At 40.2% G+C, this 14,345-nt stretch overlaps 1 protein-coding gene across 1 annotated transcript in view; it reads left to right on the forward strand.

Moving 5' to 3' along the window:
* Positions 1–4,184: 4,184 nt before the first annotated feature.
* Positions 4,185–14,345, forward strand: part of PWWP2A (PWWP domain containing 2A) — a 22,212-nt gene continuing 12,051 nt past the window's right edge. Inside the window, exon 1 of the mRNA XM_007949915.2 lies at positions 4,185–4,768. Within this exon, the coding sequence (XP_007948106.1) occupies positions 4,185–4,768 (584 nt within the window). The remainder of the gene's footprint in view (positions 4,769–14,345) is intronic.

Below are 14,345 nucleotides of genomic sequence, written 5' to 3' on the forward strand. Positions count from 1 at the left end.
ATTTTGGTCAATGACATGAGACAAAGTATATGTGAACTGCTGTATGAAAAGTGAATTTACTCTGTAAATCTTCACCCAAATCCTAATAAAAAAAAATAGAGCTGGCACTCTGGACTTAGATTTCTAGCCTAGTCTTCCCCTATAGCCAGCACTCTGAACTCGGACTTCTAGTTTCCTAAACCGTAAGAGAATACATTTGTTTGTTAAAGCCATCCATTTGTGTTATTTGTTATAGCAGCTCTAGAGAACTAAGGCACCCAGACAGAAATAGGCCCAGAACAGGAGAAGTAATTCATTCAGCTACCCTGGCATAAAAACCAAAGTCAAACTCATTCCCCTTGAGTCAGATTCAAATCAGAGCCACCCCTCCTTGGGTTTCTGAGGCAGTATTACTACAGAAGTAGATTGCCCAACCTTCATGGCAGTGAGTAAATTAGCTACCTTTGTCCAGAGTCTCTGCTCCCCATGTTACCTTCTGTCTGTAATTCCATTTCCTGAGAGATCATGCCCAGAGCAAATAGCCACTAAGCCACAGTCAGACATATTCATCCCTCTCCATGAACCAACAGTTAGTAGCTGAGGTTTTCTTAGTTTTCCACAATTATCAAAGTCAGTGCCCCTGCAGTATGATCAACTCCATATACAATAATAACTGAGTTTCTTGATTGGTTGTTAACAATAATGAGCTAACCTTATTACGAATTAGGGTCCACACTATGTACTTTAAACGTATTACATCATTAAAACAAACCAACCCTATAGATAGGTAGCTATCATTAAGATATTTTATAATGACGAAACAGAGGTTAAGTAACTTGTCTAAGATTATGCATAAGATCACATAGGTCATCAGAGACCAAATAGGGAGTCAGATACAGGTTCATTGCCTTCTCCTCTGTTTATAACCACTGAACTATAATACCCTGAAGAACTCATGATCACTGTTTGTGACATTGGGATCTGCTTCTATCTGGTGATAGATTCCTTTTGTCCACCATCCATCCAACCATCCATACATCTATCCATCTCATGCATCCATCCATCCATCTGTTCAACTACCCATTCAATCCTCCATTCATCCATCCACCCAGCCATCTATCCATCTCATAGATATCAAGGATTTCCTTTATGCCAATTCTATTCCAGGAGGTGGCTGGATGTAGAAAGTACTAGGATACGAAAACAGTAAATGCAAAACTTGGGTCTCCAATAGATTTGGAGCTCCTTGAGGGAGCTTTTTATCTGCAGTGTCTAGAATGTAGGCATTAAGTAAATGCTTTAACAACATGTAATTTGGCTCCAGTTTTCCTTCCCAACCTCATCTCAATCACTCTGCTTCTTGCCCCTCTTTAGCCACACTGATCTCCTGTCTGTTTCTGGGACAAGTGAAACCTCTTTCTACCCCAAGACTTCAGCAATTAGTTTCTTTTTATGCATTTGTTCCTCTAGTTATATCAACAGCTGGCTCCTTGTTACCCTTTGCATCTTACTTAAAATGTATTGTCCTCTGAGAGGCCTTTCCTGACGACCCCCTTCCTCACCTCCCCCAGTTACTACCACATCACTCTGTTTATATTTTTTATGGCCTTGCTCATTGTCTACAATCATCTAGTTTATTCAGTTGTTTGCTTATGTTCTAGCTCCACAACTAAAAAATAAGTTTCAGGAGGGGAGATAGTCCTTTGTGTCATTCATTGCATGTCTTGTGCCTGTCTAGCCTAATAACTAACACAGAGTAGGCCTTCAGTATATATTTGTTGAATTAATGCATCAATAAGTGGATGAAGGATATGGGACCAGATCTTCTGGTATTGGGCCTTGAAGAGCAGTGGAAAATAGGCCTCAACAGATAGGATGGGAACAGAGAGGACCTTGATAACAAAGCAGAAGAGGGTACATTTGATGTGAACACAGGGGGCCCATGGAGGCTCATGAGGAGTTGCATGAAAATGGTGGCTTAGAAGGGTGACTTGGTACGTCACAATCTGCTGTATATCTGAAATTTATTCATTGCTGCATCTGGCAAAGAATTACTGCAAGAGGTAATCAGGACTCAGGACCAGAACTGCATTTTTCTCCCTGTGGAAGATTATATAGTTTCCAAGGCTTAAAACTTTAAGGAAGCAGACTGCCATATCTTTCTCCCAGAGTGGCTGCTGTGTTAGAACTGCTGACCTTTCTGTTATAAGCCAAGTGCTTTAACCACTGCACCACCAGGGCTCCTTGTGGAGGATTATACAATATGAGAACACAGTGTAGGTTTAGGAGTTTCAGAGAATTATACATTATGTTTAATTACTTGATCATAGTGAATTATAGACACAATGAACATGGTGAAAATCTTAGAAAGCAGGATGTATGTCTGTTTACTGCAAGCATCTGGCCTGCAGTAGATAATTATCTGTTGAATGAATGAGTGAAGCAATCATGTACTTGCAAAGACCTGGGCTAGATAGGATCTGCTGCCAGTGTGACCTTTAATCTGGCTAAGGCTCAGTTTTCTCATCTGTAAAAGAGGGAGAAAATTGAACTCTCAGGATTGTTAAATGAGTTTATGGGAAAATCTCCAGCACAGACTGAACATTCAGTAAAATCACTTCCTTCTGTTATTGTGAAGCAAGATTCTGAACCTGCTCTGACAGGGCCTCTTACTGGCCTTTTCCCAAGAGTCATGTGGCTTGAAATAGGCAGAGCATATGGTGATATTTGCTTATTGCCATATTCAGTCCTTTCAACTTAGAATGGGAATTCTGGCTCTGCAACTTCCTAGGAGTAACCCTAGGGCACTCTCTTTGTGCCTCTGTTTCTTTATCTATAAAACGGGTATATAGTAGTACTTACTTCATAGAGAAATTGTAAAGAAAAAATTTAAATACTATAGTGTTCAGTCTAGTCATAGTAGGTGCTCACAAAATGGCAGCAACAATTACTCCTTTGAATTCCTCATTCCTTTCTCCCTTCCTTCCTTCTTTTCCTCCCTTTAAGGCTGTCAACTTCTTCCCCTCTTTCCTATCAGTATGCTCAGTGGCTATAATCTCTTCTGGAGAAAAGCTGACTCAGGTGCAATTTGGGAGAAGGTTCAGTAGATTTTTGCCAACATAACAAACCAAGAGACTTAAAGTGCTGGTAGAGAATTTGGGGCATCAGGACACTGGAGAGATCTTTTCAGTAGCACAGAAGAAACTGGGAAAGAAAAAGCTTAACTAGAGAACTAAGTGTGACCACTTTCCAATGTATTTGGAGAGAACAAGCAATGTTCACATACAAGTCCAGCAAAGCCTCAGGACTGCTCTCTGGAACATTCATCAGCTTAATACAGTGTGCATGTTGTCCCTCCTCTTTTCATTAGCATTTTTCTTTTTTGAAATAAGTAAGGCCTTTGTTCCTAGAAAGTGGAGAGTAGTCAAGAAAAACACTCTTAGTGTGGTGCCTGGCAGGGCTGCTATGAGGTTATGAAGACTGTCTTGTCCATCTTTCTATGCCCAGGACTTAGCACAGTACCTGGCAAGGTAGGTGCTCGAAAGTATCTGTAGAATTATTTTTCAAACTTTAGATAGTTTTCTGAAAAAACCTGGTCGGATCCACACGCGGCTGCAAGCAGGTCCGCGCCTAGAAATAACATTTATTCTAAGGACCTTCGCGCAGAGCTTCTCGGGAAGAGGTTCCCCTCGCGCATTCTCTAGTTTCCCCTCCCCTCCGCCGCCTTTGAAAGAATTGGCACGCCACGTGATTCCCTCCTTTCGCCCACCTCTGAAAAATCTGGTTGATAATGGGCAGGAGCATAGACCAACCATTAGATATTAGTTCTTCCTCCAACCAGTAGAAAGAGCGATAAGTATGTGGTTCTGCTCCTGTGACTTCCCCCGCTCTCTTTGAGCCCGCCTCCCCACTCCTTGCGTGAGATTCGACATTTGACAACTCATCTGGCCAATGAGAAGTTCCTACTCTGTATGGGAGGGCTGGACTGACTAGATGGATGATAGACGTCCCTGGCTGGCCAATGGTATGTCACAATTGCGGGAGGGGTGTAGGATGGAGCCAACGGCGCGGTGCCAATAACGAGCATCAGGAAAAGGGCGGGACGAAACTGTTTGCGGGAGGGAGGGGAAGGCCCGGGGAACCAAGCAGCGCTCCCGCCGCCGTCGCTAAAGCTTGAGTTGGAGGAGGGAGAAGCCAGAAAGAAAATGGCGGCTGTGGCTGCAGAGGCGGCAGCGACTGCAGCGTCCCCTGGGGAAGGGGGCGCCGGCGAGGCTGAGCCGGAGATGGAGCCTATCCCTGGCAGCGAGGCCGGTACTGACACCTTCCCGGTCACGGCCACTGAAGCATCTGTGCCGGACGGCGAGGCCGACGGGAAGCAGTCCGCTCCTCGGGCCGACGAGCCGCCGCTCCCGCCGCCACCACCGCCGCCGGGGGAGCTCGCCCGCCGCCCGGAGGCGGCGGGACCAGAGCTGGAGGCTGAGGAGAAGCTGCCTGCCCGGCCTGCGGAACCGGTGGCGCCCGCGCCTCAGGAAGGGCCCGACCTTCCACCTTCTCCTGCATCATCGCCCGAGCAACTTCTGGCTCCCGAGGAGCGCAAGGAGTCTCCGCTGCCCCAGCCTGCAGCCCCGGCGCTCGTGCCGCTGGCGGGCGGGGAGTCTGCGGTGTCGCAATTGATCCCTGGCTCTGAGGTGCGGGTCACGCTGGACCACATCATTGAGGACGCACTCGTCGTGTCCTTCCGCTTCGGAGAGAAGCTCTTCTCGGGTGTCCTTATGGATCTGTCCAAAAGGTACCGCTCCCGCCCCCCATCACGTCCCCGGGTGTCCCAGCCAGAGCGGTCCCAAGGGAGGGAGCGAGCCAGGGAGTCCTCTTAGCTCCGGGCTCCCGCCTCCTGCGAGCAAGGGGCCCCGCCGCCTGCACCGCCCCCTGGTCCTGCGCGGCGCGTGGCGGGCTTCGAGTGGGGTAGGCGCGTGAGACCCGGAGAGGGCGGTCCTTTGCCTAGGTGGGCTCTAGCAGGGGGCAGGTGTGCCACGAATGGGGGGTACGGCTGCTTCACGTGCTTGTGGAATTTTCTACAAGGGCCTCACCACCTAGCTCCGCGGCCCCCTTCCATATCCATACTTCGGCTTTCTCGCACTGGGGAGGGTGGGTTAACGCAAAACGCCGGATGGATTTTTGTAGAGATCAGAGTGCTGGGCGGGGGCGATGTCTTGTGAGACATTTGTCTGTTTGCCCTCAAATTAACCTTTAACTTTAGGGAGGTTGGAGAAAAGGGTGTGTGCAGTGGGGTTCCCAAAAGGTTATCTGTCACTCCGTAGAGGGAGACGATCGTATATTAAGTCTGTGACTGTTATTTTTAATGTTAGAGGTAATTCTCCTTAGGTAACTTTAATAGGCAGACTGGACTAACTATAGTTTTAAGAAAAGTCTTAGGAAGAGATCGGATTCTTTTTTTTTTTTTTTCTTTAAACTTTAATAACCAGATGATTCATGAGTGGCATAAAGTGTTCCAATGACTTCTTGAGTTCATTTACAGACTTCTGCCTTAACTAGCATATTTTCATCTAAAATGTTTATGAGCACTGCTTTAAACAAGTAAAGATCATCTGTCTTATAAGTCTAGGGTTAACCTTTTTATTCTCTTCTTTTGCAGATAGGAAGTGCAGAGACTCCCATTCACGGCTCTCCATTCTGTTTCCTGCAACAGCACACACTCTGATGGTATCTTACCTGCTTGGAAATGGCCTATTAATAGGTTTTACTCTTAACTCCTTGCCTTCTCATTAAGACACAAGAATCCTTTCCCATTTGGGAAAAAAGGCATTTAAAATTTATAGCTCAGTATAGTGTGTATGAGGGCAAGATGGGAGGCTTTACATTTTCTCTGTACACTGTTTAATCTTAAGTTGTTTTTTGGTTTTTAAATATCTTGGCTCAAGACTTTTACACTTTTGCTTTCATAGTTAGAAAGCAGAGTAAGATTAGTGTGCTTTCTACTGATGGATTTAACAGTGATGATGAATTTAATAGTGAGAGACACTCAGTAGTGTGTTTGCTGTTGAATCAAACAGAAGAGAAAGCCAGTGATTGTGTGAGAATCTGGATTTCAAATCTGCAAAAGAAAGGTGCAAAAAGGTAAGTAGTTTTGTGTTGGTCGTGTAGTGCGTAAGGCACTTGACTGCTAACCAGGAGGCTGGTGGTTCAAACCCACCAGCCACTCCTTGGAAGGAAGGTTGGGCAATCTACTTCTACAGTGATACCACCTAGGAAACCCAAGGAGGGGTCGCTAGGAGTCCGCATCCGACTTGACAGCACATAACAACGACAACATTGTGTTGGTATTTTATTTATTTATTTCATAGAGAATTGCAGTTTTTGAGTTTTGGTCTATTTTACTAACTAGAGTTCTTTAGAAACAGCAATTTCTTTTGTTGGAAGAGCTGTTCTTAAATATGAGCCTTTCATGTTTGAATGTTTGAAGTGAAAAGGTCCTGTAAAGTTTTTTAAAGTCATTAAGGGAACCATATAAATTATACATTCAACAAATATTTCTTGAGCCACATCTGTGTGAAAGGCATCTCCTCGGTATTCTGAGTATGACATGATGTATGAGTCACAGTTCTGTTTTCTAGGAGCTTGCTTGAGAGGCACCAATTGTGGAAGCAGTAACGTTCCAAAATGAGAAAATAAGACTGTCTTTAAAATTTGATAATTTAAGGAAGTTAGATAGTGCTTTTTTTTATAATAGGATTTGAAAAAAGGACCTGCCAATACATTTTGTAATCTGTGGCTGCCTTGATTATATACTTATATGGGGAGTTCTAGGGGTTTAATTGATAACCCAGTGGGGCGTATGGGAGCGAGGTATAATAAGCTCTACAACGATCTTGGCTCTATACTCGTCAGTTGCTTTAAAAATAATTTTTATTCTATTTGAATTTACCATAAATGAAATCAGGTTAAACTAAAAAGAGCTTTTTGTTGAGTGCCTATTATGTCCCAGGCATTGTTTATAACTCTGGCGATAATTTTTATTTATACAGGAAGAAATTTGAGTTCATCTAGCTTGGCAAGTCATTTAGCATATTAGTGGTAAAGCAAGGATTCAAATGTAGGTTGATTCTAAAACTTAAAACTTTTTACTTTCAAATTAGAAATTTAATTGGACTAGGGATTCTTTTTTTTAAAGCAGTAAGTAAAAGAATTGGGTATTTCTGAAATGTAGTGCTTACCTTCATTTCAGTAACTGTATGGGATAATAGAGTCTCTGGGTGGTGCCAATGGTTCACATGCTTGGCTGCTAACTAAAAGATGGGAGTTTCATATTCACCCAGAAGCACTTAAAGAGGAAGGCCTGGTGATCGATCTACTTGGGAAAAATCAGCTATTTCAAGTCCTACATACCACACCTCTCTTCGTGACACACATGATATCATCATGAATTGGAATTGACACAAAAGATACAGGTGTTGGAGCCAAGTAGATTCTTTAGTCAATTAATAGTCATGAAACCTGCACTAGAGGCTTCTTATTTTCTTAACTGTATATTGGGGAAAACATAGTAGACTCTAAAATCTTGGTTTTTGCCTAGCCCATGTACGTTTCTGTGCTTTGAATTCTTAAGTCTTCATTATTCATTTCTTTATTTCATTCTGATGTTAATGCATGATAGAGAAGTGTCTTTTAAAGTTGCAGAGTTGTCCACTGTGTGGAAGAAGTGTTTGATCCTAGAGAACAGCATTTAATATATATGTGAATTGACCAGTAGTTTGTTTTTATAAGCATTTGAAGTTCTTCAGTTCCCTGTCATTGTGATGTGTTTTTTTTGCCTTATTTTCAGTTATTTGACTGGAGAACTCATTTCCTATTTGTGGAAAACAGGAGTAGGACATGAATCTCAAACGACAACAACATAGGGGAAAAAAGGAAAGAAAAGAAAGTGATACTAAGTGATTATTAGACCTGGACAGAATAGATACTTGAGAGATTTGACACAAGGTATATAATGTTAAATTTTAATGATACAAAGACACTTTTGCTATTTTAGGTATGATAGTGTTGGTATGGTTATGGGTTTTTTTTTTTAGAGATTTATATTAAATATGGTTAAAATTATGTCTGGGATTTGTTTCAGAGTAATCCAGCAGAGGCAGATATGTATAAATATGTACTTGGATATATTTGGTCCCCATTCCAACCTTTCCAATTAACCCCGATTTTGGGCAAATCACTGTGACTCTCTGGGCCCAGTCTATTTATTTCTCTTTTGAGGCTAGTTTATTCTGTCTTTGGACAGTTTACTTAAACAAAATTTAGGCCTCAGCCTATGTGTATATTCACTAATAAGGTGACCTGGTAGCCTGGTTTTTCTGTTACCATCCTAATTTGATAACATGTCCTTCTCTTTTTCTTAAACAAAGCTTGCTTTCGTGGATAAATGACATAAAAACCAAAACCAAACTCACTTGTTACTGAGTCAATTCTGACTCATAGCAACCCTACAGGACAGAGAACTGCCTCATAAGGTTTCTGAGACTATAAATCTTTATAGAGGCAGACTGCCACATCTTTCTCTCAATGAATGGCTGGTGGGTTTGAGTCTCTGACTTTGGTTAGCAGCCCAATGCTTTAACCACACCACCAGCAGAACTCCTTATAAATGACATGATCACCTTAAACATGAGGTATTTGAGTATCGGGTTACGAACAGTTTGTTAAGCATAGTTTTTTGAAACTCAATGCTTTTTGATGGGACATTCTTTAGTTTTGTATAGGCTTTCTCACTTGTTTTATACCCAACTCTGTTAACTGATTTAAATTTCCTGCCACTCATGCTTATTAGCAATCCATAGGCCATTTTCTTTTTATAATCCTTATATAAACAATCTAATAATAGCAGATGAAAATAATTAACCCTACGCATTTAGTTTGGCTTTTCCTATTGTCTTTTCTTAACTGTATGCTTTTGTAACTTTGACTTAGGTATGCTTTTCTTCATTTAGCATTTGACTTAGGTATGCATTTCTTCAGGTTGCTAAAGTGTTTTAATGATTATTTTAGGCAGAATAATACATCAATGGCTGTCTATAAACTGCTTACTATGGGAAATGACCCTCCATGTATGTATCACCCAGGACTTAAGTATTTCTCAACTTTTAGTCACACATGTTTATCTTATACCTGCCTCTACTGGCTTTGAAGCAAATCCCAGATATAACTTGACCCATAAATATTTAGTATAAATCTCTAAAATATGAAGAATTAAATGAAAATCCATAACCAATACTATCACACCTAAAATAATGACAGAAATGCCTTAGTATCATCAGAGTTCAAAAATTTTACACTTTGTTTCAAATCTCTCAGAAACAAAAGTGTTAGAACTTTTGTTCAAATCAGGTCCAAATAAAGTTCATATATTGCAGTTAGTTGATTTTCTTAAGCATCTTTTTATCTGCAGTTCTCTTGCCATCACTTTAATTCTCTTGCAGTTTATTTTTAAAGAAACCATGAATTTTGTTTTATAGAATTTTCCATATTCTGTATTTTTTCCAATTGCATCCCCTCCAGTCCATTTCCATGTTTTAAAAGAGTTCTTTTCCTGCAGGAGATAACTGACATGGCAACCACAGTCCTCTTGAAAATTTCTCTGCCTTTGTTATGAGTCAGTAGAAATAATTATGGATAGCTCTTGCCTGCCTACAAATATTTAGATCTATCCTTTACACGAACACCCAACTGCAAGTCTAATCATAGAGAAGTTTAACCAGTTAAGATTATCTACAAAGAAAAAAAAGCCTGCAGCGCAGACTTCTGAAAAGGTAGTTCAGCCTTCTCAATTTATACCTGAAGGGGCAGTATTTACTGGGACCAACCCACCAGCCACTCCTCGGAAGGAAGGTTGGGCATTCCTACTTCCATAGTGATACTGCCTCAGAAACCCAAGGAGGGGTCGCTATGAGTCGGGGCTGACTTGATGGCAAATAACAACAACAACAACAACCTACACTGAATTTATTGATAGTCTCCACAATAAAATAACATCTGATATTACTCACAGGAGTATATGATGTACATCTTACAAAATGGTAAGGACAACAATTTGAAGTCCTGAAAAATCTTTTAAAATTCCAACTCTGTTGACCTGACATAAATTAAAGAGTCAGGAAGTAAATGCTTTTGCGTTTTAATTAGTTCTGTGGTTTAAGATTGATATTACACAAAATTTGACATTTTTGTGTGTGGTGTGGGATACTGTTAACATTAACAAGAATTGAGGTGATTTCTTTAGAAAACTTTGTATTTCAGGAAAATTTTAAAACAATTTGTAGAAAATTTACTTGTTTTTTAAAGAAATATAAACCAAGACAATGATTTCTTTTCTTTACAGAGACCATGAAACGTATGGTGCAATAGCCCTACTTTTGGTGGGAAAAATAAACAGCCATTCTGGTGAAGCAGTGAGTAGTAGTATCAGTAGCTTATACTAAAGCGTCCAGGTTGAGAATTTAGGCCTGCAAGTTATTTGTGTTGGGTTATACTCACTTAAAACTCTTAAATACTCTTTGGGAGGGCATGATTCTTATTATATCCTAAGGTGTAGATAAAGGGTTCCCACTGTAAAATAGCTAAGACCCAAGTGCCAATCACCTTCTGACAGATAGTTTTAGGACATTCAGTATTAATGACTATACATTATTGAGAATGAGTGCTTCCATTGCATATTGCCTTGATCTGAGCTGATTTCTTTTTTTTTAGTTGTTGGACGTTAAAAACATAGTTTGAATCTGAATGTAAAAAAAAAAGTACTATAAAATTATGGTATCAAAACTAGATTTTATAAACTAGATAACTAGATGTATTATACATAAACTATGCCAGGCATGATTTATTGGACATGAGGTTTCTAATAAAGTTAATCTTCAACCTTTTAAATGTACATAAGACCATACTTCACTGTCTGCTGTTTGAAAGTAAAAGTTTCTAGATGAAACTAAGTTTAATTGTCCTAATACTGCTTTTTCTGTTAGGGATATTAAAGAGTTTGTGTATATGTGCTCATCTTTACTGTTATGACTGAGTAGATTTCATATTGATATCAAATGAAAGATGTTCTTAGTGGTTAGTTATACCTATTAAGTGCATCATCATTTCTTGATATTTGTTGGCCCTGTTCTCCCTACATTCTTAAATTAATTCAGGCACACATTACCAGCAGAACAGAAGCTTGCTCTAGTGGCACATCTTTCAAGAATGAGTAAGTGGAGGTTAAATTATATTCTGGGTGGGCTTACTAATAGAATATTTTTGCTAAACTCTTGGGTGATGGTCCTCAGAACAAATGTGCGTAAAAATACTTTGGTTGCTTGTTGTTGATGCAGATTGCTGAGGACCACTCCACCAGTTTGCGTTTTGAACAAGGTGATTCTGATGCATGATTCTTGGAATATATATTGGAGATACACTGATTTTTAGGGGGTTAGTTGATGGTGTAGTGGTTAAGGCATTTGGCTGTTAACCAGAAAGTCGGTAGTTCTAACCCACCAGCTGCACCATGGAAAAAAGGTGAGGCAGTCTGCTTCTATAAAGATTTATAGCCTTGGAAACTTAATGGGGGTCACTATGAGTTGGAATTGACTCCATGGCAGTGAATCCCGCCCCGCCCACAATAGTAGAATGATACATTTATCGGTACTGTTTTAAAAATTACTGGTTAATTGGGAATGGGCTGTAACTACCAAGTAAGCACTGCATGCGTGAATGGGCAACTTGGGAACAGGTCCAGATCCTTATTATAGAAGTGGTAATTAGACTTAAAAATTATTTCTAAAATTTGATTGCCCTGTAGAAGTTTAAGTAATCTATAATTTTCATCTTTTTCCTGTTGAACCAATGGCACATAGTCACATCACTATTGAATACTGTCTTTTAGCCTTTTAAAATTTATTCCCGCTATAATACTTAATTTCATCTTTCTGAGTATTCTCACCATCTAAGATTGTCAAGCTTTACTTTCTAGTGGCTAATAATAGCTACTATGTATTTCTTACTTCTCTACCCCACAGAGTGCCAGGTACTTTGCATACATTGTACCATTTAACTCTAGAAAATCCAATGAGATAAATTCTGTTAATCTCATTTCATAGATGAGAGACTGAGGCTCAGAGAAATTGCAAGTAAGCAAATTGTCATTTAGCTTATGATTTTGATGGAGAGTTAACTTTCTGGTGGTTAGAAATGACAGAGCTCTCTGTTCTTCACTCACCTAGTGATAGTTCTTCAGCTCAGCTTTGGAAAATCTTTGCGCATTTTGGAAATGGAATTTCTTGTTCCTGTGTGATACCTAGGAGCTCTGGTGACATAGTGCCGAAGGCATTTGACTACTAACCAGAAGGCTGGTGGTTCAAACCCACCAGCCACTCCTCGGAAGGAAGATTGGCCAATCTACTTCCGTAGCGATACTGCCTCTCTGGTAGCATAATGGCTAAAGCATTTTACTGCTAACCAGAAGGCTGGCGGTTCAAACCACCAGCCACTCCTCGGAAGGAAGGTTGGGCAATCCTACTTCCGTAGTGATACTGCCTCGGAAACCCAAGGAGGGGTCACTATGAGTCGGGGCCGACTCAACGGCACATAACAACAACAACTGCCTCGGAAACCCAAGGAAGGGTCACTGTGAGTCAGATCTGACTTGATGACAGTGATTTTGGTTTTTGGTTTTTATGTGACACCTGGGTCTTATAATTTTATTTAAGCTTTGTTGGCGTGGTCTTTGCAATAGTGAACTACGTTTGTTTGGTCAAGAGACAGAAATTGTCAGATTTGAAGCTCAGAAAACACAAGATCAGTATTTAGTAAGTGTTGAATGATGGAATTTGATACATTAAAAATGATTTTAAAAGACTAAAATATGCCAAGCTTTTGAACCACATTTTTCAGTAAAATAGAAATAGTCAAATGATAATAGGATTAAATAAATTGCCTTTTCTTTTTTTTAAAAAAAGTCCCATTTTGTAGACTTTGGTTGACATTATTGAACCCAACCCAAATCAACTGCTATGGAGTTAATTCCAACTCATAGCAAGCCTGTAGCACAGAGTAGAACTGTCCCATAGGCTATAAATCTTTACAGAAGCAGACTGCCACATGTTTTCTCCTGCAGAGCAACTGGTGGGTTTGAACTGCTGAGCCTTCAGTTCACAGCTGAGGGCTTTAACCAATGCATGGCCATGGCTCCTTACTGGTCATAATACAGATGAAATATTAAAAGTACAAGAAACCAAATTAGAGGAAGGGGAAACTTAAACTGCTTATTGGTATCAAAGGGCCAGGACCATGGGAATTCTGTTCAAATATTTGGAAACTGAATATTTAATAATTAAAAAGAAGATCCTTTTATACCAGTGTTCATTTTCTTGGGAAAATGTCTCATGTTGTAATAAGCAATAACTTAATGAAAGTGAAGTCAAGATTTATCTAATCTTAAAAATATTTTGCTACTGCTTAGCTATTATTTTTAAAAAATAAAATTAAAAGAGAAAATCCCTTAGGGAGTTAAGTAATTTGAATACTCAGACATAACAATTTTTGCTTTAGAAAAGGCTGAAGTATATGTGTTTTCTATATGTTGCTGTTGTTGTTGTTACATGCCATCGAGTTGTACCCAACTCATAGCGACCCCTCCTTGGGTTTCCGAGGCAATATCACTATGGAAGTAGATTGCCCAATCTTCCTTAAGAGGAGTGGGTAGTGGGTTTGAACCGCCAGCCTTCTGGTTAGCAGTCAAGTGCCCTAGGCACTATGCTACCAGAGCTCCTGTTTTCTATATAGGTATTTCCATTTTTATTTCTAAATTTAAGTAATCTAGGTAAGTTTCTTTAGAGGATTGTTTGAAGATACATGCCTGGGAGCTTAAAATTTTAATTGTTAAAAGGAGTGTTGAGAGACTTTTTTGAAATAAAGATTGAGGCATTTGTTTGTGTATTCATTTGGGGGGAGACTCTGAAGGCTGCAGAGGTGGGTTGGCTATATATTCTTTATGGAAGCTGCTTGCCAGGCCTGGATCTTCTGCATTGCCCCTCTGGGTGGGTTTGAACAGGAAACCTTTGGGTTCCTAGGTGAGTGCAGATCATGTATGCCACTCTGGGACCATAAGATTAAGTAAATTCTTAAGGCTAGAGAGATGTTCCTTAAGAAAATTTTTATATAGTCCTTTCCCCACCAGTTAATTTAAAAATATATTTCCTGGTATCCTTATTTCATAATACATGCATGTTTTGTTTTTAATGTTGTGAAAGTCATTTTCCCTACTCCTCACGTATTTGGGTACCTGTAGTCCCTACAGATTGCCCTTGTAATACTTAGAA

This window comes from Orycteropus afer, unplaced genomic scaffold (assembly GCF_000298275.1).
Source record: "Orycteropus afer afer isolate SDZICR_OR568_19922 unplaced genomic scaffold, OryAfe1.0 scaffold00257, whole genome shotgun sequence".
Taxonomy (NCBI): Eukaryota; Metazoa; Chordata; class Mammalia; order Tubulidentata; family Orycteropodidae; genus Orycteropus; species Orycteropus afer.